Source organism: Liolophura sinensis, chromosome 8 (genome assembly GCF_032854445.1).
Source record: "Liolophura sinensis isolate JHLJ2023 chromosome 8, CUHK_Ljap_v2, whole genome shotgun sequence".
Lineage (NCBI taxonomy): Eukaryota > Metazoa > Mollusca > Polyplacophora > Chitonida > Chitonidae > Liolophura > Liolophura sinensis.
In genome coordinates this window covers 36,549,080-36,563,693 of record NC_088302.1, presented here as the reverse complement: position 1 = coordinate 36,563,693, position 14,614 = coordinate 36,549,080, and the positions used below count along the sequence as shown (strand labels likewise).

Below are 14,614 nucleotides of genomic sequence, written 5' to 3'. Positions count from 1 at the left end.
GGTGAATGGAACAGTCTTGGCTGGTGAAAGGGAGTCTTAGCATGGTGAATGGAACCGTCTTGGCTGGTGAAAGGGAGTCTTATCATGGAGAATGGAACAGTCATATCTGGTGAAAGGGAGTCATAGCATGGTGAATGGGACAGTCTTGGCTGGTGAAAGGGAGTCTTATCATGGAGAATGGAACAGTCATATCTGGTGAAAGGGAGTCATAGCATGGTGAATGGGACCGTCTTGGCTGGTGAAAGGGAGTCTTAGCATGGAGAATGGCCCCTGGTGAAAGGGAGTCACAGCATGGTGAATGGAACAGTCTTGGCTGGTGAAAGGGAGTCTTAGCATGGAGAAAGGAACAGTCATATCTGGTGAAAGGGAGTCATAGCATGGTGAATGGGACAGTCTTAGCTGGTGAAAGGGAGTCTTAGCATGGTGAATGGAACAATCTTGGCTGGTGAAAGGGGGTCTTAGCATGGAGAATGGAACAGTCATATCTGGTGAAAGGGAGTCACAGCATGGTGAATGGAACAGTCTTAGCTGGTGAAAGGGAGTCATAGCATGGAGAATGGAACAGTCTTAGCTGGTGGAAGGGAGTCATAGCATGGTGAATGGGACAGTCTTAACATGGTGAATGGGACAGTCTTAGCTGGTGAATGGGACAGTTTTAGCTTGTGAAAGGGAGTCTTAGCATGGTGAATGGAACAGTCTTAGCTTGTGAAAGAGAGTCTTAGCATGGTGAATGGAACCGTCTTGGCTGGTGAAAGGGAGTCTTAGATGGTGCATAGCATGGAAAATGGAACAGTCTTAGCTGGTGGAAGGGAGTCATAGCATGGTGAATGGGACAGTCTTAACATGGTGAATGGGACAGTCTTAGCTGGTGAATGGGACAGTTTTAGCTTGTGAAAGGGAGTCTTAGCATGGTGAATGGAAAAGTCTTGGCTGGTGAAAGGGAGTCTTAGATGGAGAATGGAACAGTCATATCTGGTGAAAGGGAGTCATAGCATGGTGAATGGAACAGTCTTAGCTGATGAAAGGGTATCTTAGCATGGAGAATGGAACAGTCATATCTGGTGAAAGGGAGTCATAGCATGGTGAATGGAACAGTCTTAGCTGGTAAAAGGGAGTCGTAGCAGCTCTAACCCAGAATATGAGACGGTTACAACTTGATTATGAGGCAGTGTTAGCAATGAGTATTTGATAGTGTAAGCCTGTAGTATGTGGCATTCTTCCCCCGTAGTACTGGACGGTCTGGAGTATGTGACAGACTTAGTGCAGGACTATGTGGCAGTCATGGCCTGGAGTATGTGACAGTGCTAGCCTGGAGTATGTGATAAACTTAATGCCGACTATGTGGCAGTCTTAGTCTGAAAGGGAGTCTGTGACAGTGCTAGCCTGGAGTATGTGACAGACTTAGTGCAGACTATGTGGCAGTCTTAGCCTGGAGTATGTGACAGTTCTAGCCTGGAGTATGTGACAAACTTAATGCCGACTATGTGGCAGTCTTAGCCTGGAGTATGTGACAGTGCTAGCCTGGAGTATGTGACAGTGCTAGCCTGGAGTATGTGACAGTGCTAGTCTGGAGTATGTGACAGTGCTAGTCTGGAGTATGTGACAGTGCTAGACTGGAGCATGTGATAATGCTAGTCTGGAGTATATGCAAGTGCTAGACTGGAGTATGTGACAGTGCTAGACTGGAGTATGTGACAGTGCTAGACTGGAGTATGTGATAATGCTAGTCTGGGATATATGCAAGTGCTAGACTGGAGTATGTGACAGTGCTTGTCTGGAGTATGTGACAGTGCTAGTCTGGAGTATGTGACAGTGCTAGACTGGAATACTTGGAGTACAAAGTCTGGAGAATGTGTAGTTGCAAGTGTTGAGATTTTCATGACCGTCTTAATTACCGATTTGTGGTACAATGTGGTGTTAATTAGCAATTTGTGGTACAATGTGAACCTTGAATCTCTGGCGCTCTACTTCATGATTGTGTCTAATTCCGCTTAACCCGGGGCTAGGGGCGACATATTCATCGCGTTGAATTAGAAAGCCACTTTGGGTATATGAACCGTTGTAACCACTGAGATACATATTTTGTTATCGAAAACTGGTATTCTAGCATGGTACACGATTTGAATGATGATTTCACTCAGTCGCCTAGAGCATACCTTGCGTCTTTCCAATACCAAAAAAAAAAACCCAACCCCACCCCCCCAAAAAAACAAACTGTAGATTGCTTCTCTTTGCAAGATTCCGTCCTATTTTCGTACACTATATACTTTATTAGTTCTTTGATGATTTATGTTTTACGTCGTTTTGGGAGTTCACCAGAAATAGTAACGTATCAAGCTGTGTGGGAATGTCATTATATTTAGATAGACTTACTTTATAGTCAACAGAAAGCTGAAATGATTTGAGTTTCGGCGATAACCTTTTCGGGTAATAATTATCCAGTGTCTATTTAACGGAAAACACAGAGCTGATACAGTCGGTGTATGCTTAATTGGCACATCTACGAATCTGCAAGAGAGGAAGCGATAAATAAATAATAAATTCAGGCGTGTGAGGAAACTCAAGTAAAATCATTCCAGGGCTCGTTTAATCGGCGTGAAAGTATCGATTTTGTGATTGTGTCTCTAATTCCATGGCATTTGTCGGAACGTCGTAAATGAAAAAGGACAGAAAGCACTAAATCCGCCTCTAAAGTTACCATTATTGGTGGGGTCTTGATATTATGTCAGAGAGTTTTATGATTATACTTGGAAGTGACAAATGGGATTCCAATTGTGTTTTGATCGACATTCATTTCACGGAAACAACTAGACTGCAGCGGGGGTAAACCCCACCGAGGGAAAGGTAGTTTAGTCTTAGATGGTCATCGGGGGAACCGAGGGAGAGAAATGGAGGGCGCAGTCGTTACCATCTCCTCACAAACCACTCTTTGACGTGTGAGGAGGGAACACTCCAGGACGTGCATGACAACAAGTACTCAGTTCCCCAAAAGTAACTTAGTAATTATGGTTTATGACAACCCACTAAGACCAAATTTGACAGCAAAGCTTGCTTCGTTTCCACACGGTCGTTAGCGGAAGTGCTGTTCTCTAGGAGACAGTTGTGTACCTTGCAGTGATTTCGGGGTTATGAGCTACAAGTCGACAAATCACGTAAAATGGTCATGTTGTTTTCTAAGCAGACGTATTCTTGCATCCAATACGGTAATGGTAGTGTTCACCGCAGGGAACCGAAATGTGTTGGTATATCCAATATGATAATGGTAGTGTTCACGGTAGGAAACCGTAATGTGTTGGTGTATTCAATATGGTTATGGTAGTGTTCACCGTAGGAAACCGTAATGTGTTGGTGTATCCGATATGGTAATGGTAGTGTTCAACGTAGGAGACCTCAATGTGTTGGTGTATCCGATATGGTAATGGTAGTGTTCACCGTAGGAAACCGCCATGTGTTGGTATATCCAATATGATAATGGTAGTGTTCACCGTAGGAAACCGTAATGTGTTGGTGTATTCAGTATGGTAATGGTAGTGTTCACCGTAGGAAACGGAAATGTGTTGGTGTATCCGGTATGGTAATGGTAGTGCTCACCGTAGGAAACCGCAATGTGTTGGTGTATCCAGTGTGGTACTGGTAGTGTTCACCGTAGGAAACCGTAATGTGTTGGTGTATTCAGTATGGTAATGGTAGTGTTCACTGTAGGAAACCGTAATGTGTTGGTGTATCCGATATGGTAATGTTAGTGTTCACCGTAGGAAACGGAAATGTGTTGGTGTATCCAATATGGTTATGGAAGTGTTTATTGTAGGAAGCCGTATTGTGTTTGGTGTATCTAATATGGTTATGGTAGTGCCCACCATGGGATTGGAAACCCTAATATGTTGGTGTATTCAGTATGGTAATGATAGTGTCCACCGTAGGAATATATGCGCATGAAAACATCGAATGCTGTAACTGTGTTATAATAACAGATATTAATGGGACATGTTAACCCAAGACGAGGACAGTAATCATAATAGCCATTTTTATCAAAACAAATCAGGTATCAATTTTTAAAAGTTTTGTACATTTGCGGTTTTTTTTCCATCCTTATAAATATGTAACTTTTAGTCACAAAGTTCGTCAGGTACGTTGCACTGTGCCGTGTGGTTTACTCCTGGCTGTTTTGTTTGTTTCCACCCGTAAATGTGAACTGTGTCATATAAACAAAATAATTGTTGAGGATGGCATTGAAAGCTAATCAAGTAAACAAAGAAACAAAGAAATTTTATTTGGTGTTTGCTAGAGGGTGTTATGCATTAAATTACATAGAATTAAGCTTGGGGGTTAAATGACCCAGGAGTCTCTCGCCAAAGCGATCGCAGTGAGTTCAAGTCCAGCTCATGCTGGCTTCCTCCTCGGTCGTACGTGGAAAGGTCTGTCAGTAAGCAGCGGATGGATGTTTGCTTCGTCCGGGCTCTATCCGGTTTCCTCCCACCATAATGCTGGCCGTCATCGTGTGAGTGAAATATTCTTGAGGACGGCGTAAAACACCAATTAAGTAAATAAATAATTATAACATGGATTGTCCTGTTAACGATTGCACACAGCTGTAGGAGTATCTAATAGCACCTTTGAAGTTTGAATAATGTCTAGACTCCTGTACTGTCGCACTTTACTGAACGCTGTTTTTTTTATTATTTACGATCTTTGCCGCTCAACCATCAAGTGTCAATGCTTCCAGGCATCAGTAACATCCTTTTCTTTATGATAGCCCGCTGTTGGTGGTATTCATTTCTTTCCGATAAATGGACCGGGAATTCACTGTCATATAAAAAGGACGTAGGCTCAGTTAAGCTGTAACTAACTTTTTCCTCTAAATTTCCCGTCTGACGGCAACACGACGCTTTCCGGCAGTCGTTAGTTTAAGTGATTGATTTTCCCATTCTCTTTTTTTTCTTGTCCCTGCTCGCTTGTAATGCCAATTTACGGTTGATAGGAGAGATTTCCTTCTGTTTGCCCGCTGTAGATTGAGAAAAATCTAGGAAAGTCTGAAATCATGTCGCTGTGAGAGCTGGTTGCATTATTCGCTCTAATTAACGCAGCATGACTGTAATCAAGAGCTCAGAGCCCACAGCCTATTGAACTGGTCCGAGTAGGGGATCGATGGACAATCGGGTTTGGACGCGGTCCCCTGCTTCAACGAGCACACCTTGGTGACTATTCAAGCCCCGCATTCCGCACTCCAGATGGACCCGTCTTTCTGATTTACTTTACAACAACATCTCATTATTATATCCATGGCTTTTCTTTAAGGAATAAGCGATGAGGATATTATACTATGGAAAGAGGGTTTTTTTTTTCACCGGAACCCACGGCGTCTGCTATGGCACCGAGGCTAAATTACCAGAGCAAGCCGGGTTAACATGTGTTAATTGAATTTTATAGATTTACATTGCGATTATTTGGCAAACAATTGACTTAAGGTTGATGGAGCCTGGTCTAGAGGCTCTCCTCATTCACGGACGGCTGATGACTTTTCACAAAGATCTAATCAAATAATACCTGATTCAGAATTAAGAAGCAAACTCTCGTGGTAAATACACGGTAGGTGGAGGGTAAGAGAAAGGAAGAAACAATTCAGTGGCTAATTGAAACTTTGATCAAACTCGCCGGCAATGAAAACTTGAGACGAAGTGGAGACAAGGCTACATTTCCGTCTCTATACGGGTATTATTGGCGAGATGTGTAATTAGACCTCCTCCCAGACCACAGCTGTACTTCTTATCCATCCCTCATTCCTTGGAGTGCATTTGACAAACCTCCCTTGCATGTTGCCCGTTTTTTTTTCATGCGAAATTTAATTATTGGAAAAAATGTTTGCATACAATAACCAAAAAGAGGAAATCGCTGGCTTTGATCCATTCATGTTTGCGACTTTCGATAACATTCAAAAGAGAGTAAATCCTTGTTCCGACTTTACCAATCTTGATCCGGAAGAATTGATGACATTTATTCACAGTTCAAGCTCAACAGCAAAGGGGATAAAATTTGTTCGAGCAATTGTAAATCATGAGTAAAAACCTTATCATATATCGGTGAAAAAGCGAGTCCTCCAGAATCACTTGATGGACCGAATATCAGCTATTTGAAATGTGAATGGATAACCTGTCTGTAGTGTTAGTAAAGTATTGGATGGTATTTTAAAAATTTGCTTATCGCATTTTAAGCGTTTTTAATATCTCGACACCTTTTGCCGGCTCTATACTGCAGAATCATGAACAATGGTACTTCTTTATGATTCTTTTGGAAGATTACTTATAATCAATAGCCTTCCTCATTTAGTTACATTAGTTTAATTACTTAATAAGAGAGGCGTTTTGTAGAAGCACAAATAATCATGTTGAGACTAATCTGAAAATCGCTTTTCTTTAGGGATTTGACCTATTTTTCATTAAGAGTTTTGATCTTTTATTAAGATTCTTGATCGCGCTCTGCTTCACAACTGTGTGCAATTCCTCTTAACCCGGGGTGGGAGATGTATATAAGCATCGTGTTTAATAAAATAGGATATGAATAGATATAATCAAAGCTCAAATGGCACGTTATATTTGGTTACTGATTAAGTTTATGCACATAAAACATTTCTTTCACCTTTCCAGCATCAGTGAAAACTCTTGACTGTTTCTGTTGACGTGCATTCGTAAATTTTTCATTTTACATACTTTCTTAATTCTTCTGTAGTTTGTGTTGAGCGTTCTTCAACATTGAACTTGGAAATTGGTCATGCGATTATTGACTTGGAACGTCCATCATTTTCGACAGAAATTAAACGCATGGGAACACGTCTGTAGTTAAAAGTGAGCATATACCAGTCCAAATCAACCCACTTTGTGATTGATAATACTTAAATATACTTTCAGGGTCAGCACTGTACTGAAGAAGCACGAGTCGGGCCTTCTCCTGGTGCTGGGCTTTGGCGGATTCTCCTTGTTATTGGCATTTCTCTACAACGCTATGCGCAAGTACATTTTCCACGATGAGCACAACTTGGATTCCACATTTGACGCAGGTGGAAACGTGACGTTCAGCTTGACAGCTGTGACCGTAGCGTCACAGTTGTTCTGGCCGGGTGACATCCTGCACAGCGCCACACTCACGGTGAAGGTAGTTAACTCCGGTTTGCCTGATCAAGTGACTCCTGTCTTTTCGTGTATTCTCACAATAACAAACACGAAAGAAACTGCACAGAATTGTTCTGATATCATTATTCACCTTACTTTCTAAATTTCTTAAAGTTAAGATCAGTACACTCAAAAAATAATGTGCTAACGTTAACAGAAAGTCTGGTGTGTGAGTAATGCTAGAATGTATTCTGTTGTATAACATAACAATGTGTCATATTCAACATAAAATCCAGCTAGTCTAATGCAATCTTAAAGTAGAATTAACAGAATATGTGCGCTATGTTTAACAGAATTATCTGCTGGAAGAACAGAATGCATTCTAGCCTCAATCAAACAACAGACCTTTGTTAAATTTAACAGGTTTATTTCTTTATAGTAGTATCGTTATTTGAGGTTACACTTTCTGGGTATAACACAGGTTTTTGTGCTGAAAATGGGTCGATTCCATTCTTTCTTTCGAAGCAGCGCCCACAAGTCGGACAAGACTGAAAAACTAGTATCTGTTTTGAGAATGTATTTACCATTTAACACGTGTCCTTTCCCCCTCACACACAGAATGGAATCGCCGGTCCGTTCTGGTATGCCACGGGTGTCATGTTCAACATCTTCATCTTCCCCATCCTGTCGGTTAACTTCAAAACCAGGGCACCCGGCGCCAAAACATATCTCCAGGTGAGATAAACTGTAACTTAAGCCAAATGTGCAAAGCCAAGGGCGTGTCTTATTAGACATTTTACGCTCACATTCACAACATGAATAACCATATCATGGGATCCAGACGGGTAGAAAAATGAAGAAGAAATGCTTCTTCGATACGCCTTGGTTATCCATGTTACTTTTCTACAGCCTTCTACTATTTATAAATGTTACCATTCAGGGAATGTTTCCTTGTTCATTGAATTACTGGCATTTTGCAGCAATAATATCTATGTGAAATTCGGTGTCACCATATACCATCAGTGCAGAGGTATTCCAATCGGTAACAAACTACTTAGTTAGTTTTAGTTGTTTCTAATTTCGCGTTGTCCGGGCCTAGGGGGTGTATATGCATATGAACAGCTGCAATCAAAGCGTGACTGACGTACCTATATTTTTATCCGACCTGGAAATTATTCATGACCAACGAGTTTGACATTAGAACTGGATGTGATGCCTAGAATATCCATTATCTTCCCTGCATCACTGAAAACTGTTCACTACTTCTCTATTACATGTTAACAGCTTTATTTACTATTTCTGTATTACTTCTTTCATAGTCCTTTGGGAAATGGTGTTTTAAGTTGCCTTTGTAATGGGTCTTGCGATTATTGACTTGGAAGGCCCCTTTGTATTTTTTTTAGACGTAATTTTATAGGTGCATTTCCCAACAAACATAACGCCTGTGCATTGGTACATTAACGATTTCCAAAGGAAATTAAAACTGTAATACAAACATATAGTTTTTGACCATAAAAATTAATTAACTAGCTTTGTTTCATCTCTTTACACTCCAATACTCCAATTGCGACTAATTTCGCACTTAAAACTTACAACATGCTAACAAGCAAAATCCCGGCGGTCCTGTATGTACCACAAGAGCGATCCACTTAAATACGAGTATTGGTTACCATTTTTTCATTAAAAGCAATTTGCACTATAGATTCATATTACAGCAGAGTTAAAACCGCTTGTCAAACCCATAACGTTGAAAGCGGAAAAGTATCCAAATTCAAAGACCTGTTAAATGACAACCTCTCAAACATAATTCTTATTTAGACAAACGTTAATTGCAATTTTTTCAAAATTATATTCTATTATATTCTACTAATATTATATTAATCCGAGATACAACAAATATCTGACGTTGCCTTTTTTCAGCTCGATGGCCTGACTTATGACTTTAACACTTTGCCTTGGGCAATATAGCTCTAACAAAGCGTGACATGTATTTGCAACAGATGGCTATTGTATTGTTTTTATGCCTGATTTAAATGCACTGCGAGTTATTGATAATCTTATTGCCGCCTTAGTTACACATTAATATATAAAATTAAAAAAACAAACAATAATCCCAATATGTACCTAATTCTTCAGTTCACTGATTATATAGTGTAATTTGATTGATTATTTAAGCGAACAACTATCATAGAACGTGATGCGATTTTGAATCAAGATCAATCGGTGATGCTCTAAACGTCTCTCTATGTCATGCAGCAAAACTCAAATTTCAGTCAGATTTGTATCAGTTTTCACCTATGTCTTCATCATTACAGACATGCTCCAGCTTTACTGGACTTCTTCGTGTAACGTCATCACGCGCATGGGTTGTTAAATTTGAAGGTTAGAGCGAATTGTAATCAAATGTGACTGATGACTTATGAGTACCTTCTTCGAATATAAAGAAAACCAATTGTGGCATTTCATTATTGTCACGCAATTTTTATCACATTTGTCATTACCTTTAGGCCACGCGCTTAAAACTGACCACGGTAAATCATGGTTACAACAGTTACAACGTCAGTTGTAGGCGCGTGAATGTAATCAGTATTGTAATCGTGAGTCTCTAGTTGTACAAGTCTGGACTACTTGTATTAGAAAGGACATTTTTACTATGGCGTCTCCACAGACAGCGTAAAGCTAAGAAGCCAGTCTTATGGATATCGTCCAGAAAGTAAAACTTTCAGAAAAAAATCGATTAGGACATTATAATCTTTTGCACGCATTACTGTGGTTATAATAAGAAATTTTCACAGATATTATAGATCTTTTTCCGTTTTAGATCGGCGTAGATCAGCCAAATGACCATTATTTTGGTGATCATTTCCTTATGATGTAATTTATACCGGATGTAATCAACCATGCCACATAACCTAACACTTTTATGATCGGTTTAATGCTATGTCCCCGGGACGACCCTGAGAGTAGCGTCGAGGCGAGGCACCATTTATAATCGTCTTCGGAAAATAATGGTGTTTGGTTTAGATTACAAACTCTGGAAGGGAGTAGCAGGCGGGACCCAGCATTGCTGCTGTCAGAGACAATAGGAATAGACGCCACCTGCAGTTTTCTTTCCCAGATGCTCTGTTTTCAGCTAACCGCAAATAACCTGGAAGAACTGTTTGAAAAAGCTACAAGGGGAATGTTGTAAACATTTTTCATCCTTGACAAGTGGAAAGAGTTGGCAGTTCTCCAGGAAAAGTACGAATACCCCGCTTAGCGCAGTTCGCCTCGTGTTTGTCCCTGGTAACCACAGATACTTTAAGCCTGATGCTTTTCCAATAAGATCGGCCCTTGTGGGGAATAATGAACTTACTAACTGGACGAGAATGACTCCGGATTTATGAGGCACACAGCATAAAACTGGACTAACATAGTTTATTTTCTCTCATATAAAATTAGACTCAGTTTATCCCGTTAACTGATGGGAAAGCATCCCTTACTATGCCGTCATTGCGATATCGGAAAAGCTAGACCGGAAGTTGGTGATATACTCTTAGCCAGCCGTTATACAACCAATAACTCCGCTGTCACTTGCAATATTCACTTCCGATCCACGTCTACAGGAAAATCATTTGATTAAGACGAATTTGAAGCAGCTAATACGACACCGGGAATTGCATTTGATTGATGTTCTCCAGCCTTAACGACACTTCATTTCTGGGAGTTTCGAAACCATACGACCGTCAGAGTTGTTGCCCTTTGGTCATCGCGTGCAACCCGACACGCTATGCACCTATTTATCAAAACTGATGGACGTAAACAACAATGGATTATTACGTATTTCCAAGTCTTAACATATTCCTTATACGCCTTAGCGCCATTTACTACTAGGAGGGTAATTTAAAATCGTTCTCGAAGAGAAAAACGTTCTCACGGAGAGATTTAATGAGTTATTTAGGCAGAACCATTATATAAGGATTTTAGTTAGCTGTTGTCGCAGACTGCTTCCATAAAGGGGTCCAGTAAGCAATTTGCCTACATGAAAGGAGTATGGCAAGCCGTGCAGCTTTATTAAAGGAAAAGGCATCTAAAAAGGAAGGAAGTTTTTCCAACTCTAATGACGACACTCACTGTTGGAATAACTCTTTTTACCCATGAGTAAATTACTGAAATAATGTTCCCCAAAATACATTCCTTCTGTTGAATATCAGGAATGAAAGGTGGTGTGACGTCAAAGTTTCTATACACCGTCAGTATGGCTCATAAAGCGCACTATAGTTATCAAATATTTGAACGCCTTTCAACTTACTTCAAAAAATCTGGAAAAATAAATGAAAGTATTTTTACCCATAGTTTTCAGCTGTCTGTATGATGAACCTTACTTTAAAATTTGACCTCTTTCAAGTAAAATACCTTTCCCTCGAGCTATTTGTATGTTACATCGAAGCATCAGTGCTTAACCACACATTTGCTGTTTCACACTTCTATTAGTAATCTTGTCACCCTTCACTGCTTCCATCTACAGATAGAGGGTTATTGGTTACCTTGATTCAACCAACCACAAATAACTATATTGTTCATCTTCCCATCCTCCTTCCATCCCTCCAGCATCCACACGACTGACCATCTTTGGATTCACTCGTTTTCACCGAACCATAAGTGGCTTACAAATCTAGATATCTCATTCAACCCGAAACCCGCTCTCGCAACTTGTTGCCATCACCAGCCTATTTTATAGTCAACTAGAAGTGGTTTAAATTCGTCCTTCTTTATATCTGATGGTTTATTTTCCCGTCACTACACCATCCAGTCATCTTTTGTTCATTTGTTTGCGGAATGGCATCTCATTATTATTATTACTATTGTTATTATTTGAATTTGTCTTATATTTTTCTTCAGATAATGAAGGCTCGGTTCGGCAAACAAACCCACATCGTTTTCTGTTTCTTCGCTCTACTAACCAATCTCGTCATTACCATCGGTATTATCCTGGCTGGGCAGGCCACCATCCAGTCTCTGACAGAGGATGCCTCCGACGAATTCGTCATTTTTGTCATGGCCATGTTGTTTGGTTCTTACTCCTTTGTTGGCGGTCTGGGTACGACGTTTTACGTATCCTACTTCAACGCCTGTCTGGTATTCATCCTATTGATTATCTTCGTCGTCCGTATTTTTTACGTCAGTGACAATGACGACCAAGGGTTAGGCAGTGTACAGAAAGTCTACGAAGCTGTGTCCTGTGTGGAAGGTCCTGAAGGCAACGTGGACAACAGTTTCGTCACCTTCCGGTCTACTGGCGCTCTCTTGTACGGAGTCATTGAAATATTCGTATCCTCGGCCGTGACATTTTGTGACCAGGCCTCGTGGCAAAGCAGAATCGCCGCTAAACCTAAACAAGGTGTACTTGGTTTTATTCTAGGCGGTTTCATGTGGTTTACTATCCCAACCACTATGGCAACAACGACGGGCATCGGATATCTGACACTGTGCTACCACAACGGCTCGCACTTGTTACAAGATGGCGAGATCACAGAAGGTGAGATTGCTTGTCGGAAATATTAGTTTACCTAGTATTTCTACGCATGTTCAGTATTTTAATTTCCGCTTGGTAATTATGTGTATAATTTCTTGTGTAATTAATTACATAATGATGGATATTTTTCCTGGTTGTAGCTTTTAATAACTGTTGTCTTTCAAGCTCAATGAAACAGACGAAGGGATATGTCACCAGAAACATAGAAAATGCTGGATTGATTTATGAATCCATAAAATAAATAAATTATTTATGAATTTATGAATTTTATACAAAACTTAAACTGGCTTCATGTTTATCAAGGCTCTACACCAAAACGTTTGATTCAGTGTATATAGATCACTAAAACGACATTCTGAGATTACCCCCGTATGTTCCCAGGTTTAGTGACCCCACTAATTGCCGAACGGGTTCTTGGTTCCACCGGCGGGATCATGATCCTGACCATGGGAGCCATGGCCCTCATGTCTACCGGAAGTGGAGAGGTCATGGCCGTGTCATCCATCATCGTGTACGACATCTACCAAACATACTTCAAACCCTACAGGTATGCAAGCTCTATTGGTTGCCGGAAACTTAAGTAATCGATCTTATGGCTACCTACACAAGGATTTGGGACCACTCGGGGGTTCGGGTCACTCCACACGACCTTCGGTCATACAGCCTTAAAACAAAATTCAAAATAAAATAATTTTTGCAACACTCAATGGCGATTATACCTGCAGTCATCTTTAAGCATTTGTCTTCAGGGTGTCTTTTATTGTCCAAGTCTTATTCGTTTCTGGTCGCGTTACACTGAAATTTCATAAATCACGCACCTTTCCTCTGTATCCAGTGTTACGACAATACGAACCAGCCGATTGGACAAAATTATCGGACAGATTTCGGAGATTTCGAGACATCATTTCGTCCAGTCACCTTAAATCAACGTAACGAATTGGTCCACGGGAAATTTATTTGACACGTTTTGTTTTTCAGCAAGCGGCTGAAAAGAAGAATCAGATCAGTCAAAGTCACATTTAGTACCATTACCATTTAATACTGATTTACCATTTAAGTTACTGCTTTCTTCAAATGAGTTGCTTTGTGTAATCATTTTAAAGATTGACAACGTAAATGGTTTATAATAATTTCTCAATGATAATAACCTGATATTTATAATTTACAGGGAGGGCGTTAAGCACAATCAGTGTGTTCTTTGTGGTCGAAACAAAAAACCAAGCTTTGAAACGAAAAACTCCTCCAACGACCAAAACGCCGATAAAGTATACTGTGAATGTCATTACATCGCTGACTGTGAAACGTGCACCGCGGACGTTCAGGCGCGTTCACTGGCGAAGGACAACCGGAAACTCAAGCCTAACTATACTTGTGAACATCATGGTCGCTACCGAGAATACTTGGACAGTTTAATTCGCTTTAAGAACTGGTGCATTATCTGGGTGACGATCTGCATCATCCCTCTGGGGCTTGTCGTGTTTGAATCTGGTATTGATCTCAACTGGATCTTTTATGAGGGTGCCGTTGTCACCGTTCCGTGTTTCCCTCCTGTCTTCTTAAGCATTATGTGGGCCAAAGCCACGGGACCGGGTCTTATCGCAGGTATGCCTCTATGATGTTAACTGCTTTATTTCATCAAGATAAATTGTGGTCCACTTTCATTAAAAGGCCATGGTAAAAGATATGAATTTTGATTGAAACACCACGTTTTTAAGGGCAGCTCTATTTCATCAATGGAGCATGGTAAAAGGTGCGAATTTCGATTGAAGCATCACTTTTATAAAGTCAGCTCTAAATGAACAATGGGTCATTGCAAAGGACATGAATTTCGATTGAAACACCGCTTTTTAAAAGTCAACTCCACTTGAATAATGAGCCTTGGTAAAGGGTATGAATTTCGATTGAAGGAATTTCAAACCCTTTCTTTGTAGATTGCCAGTGAAAAATGTTCAGTTACAAGCTGAAGCGTTCTGTCCATCTTCTTGGACAGGAGATT

The 14,614-nt window shown here is 40.5% G+C and overlaps 1 protein-coding gene across 1 annotated transcript in view; it reads left to right on the top strand.

Annotated features, from left to right (window-relative positions):
* Positions 1–14,614, top strand: part of LOC135472809 (uncharacterized) — a 35,440-nt gene that overhangs the window by 17,342 nt on the left and 3,484 nt on the right. The window contains exons 2-6 of the mRNA XM_064752491.1: positions 6,903–7,146; positions 7,722–7,838; positions 11,985–12,621; positions 13,000–13,165; positions 13,787–14,220. Coding sequence (XP_064608561.1) covers positions 6,903–7,146; positions 7,722–7,838; positions 11,985–12,621; positions 13,000–13,165; positions 13,787–14,220 — 1,598 coding nt within the window. The remainder of the gene's footprint in view (positions 1–6,902; positions 7,147–7,721; positions 7,839–11,984; positions 12,622–12,999; positions 13,166–13,786; positions 14,221–14,614) is intronic.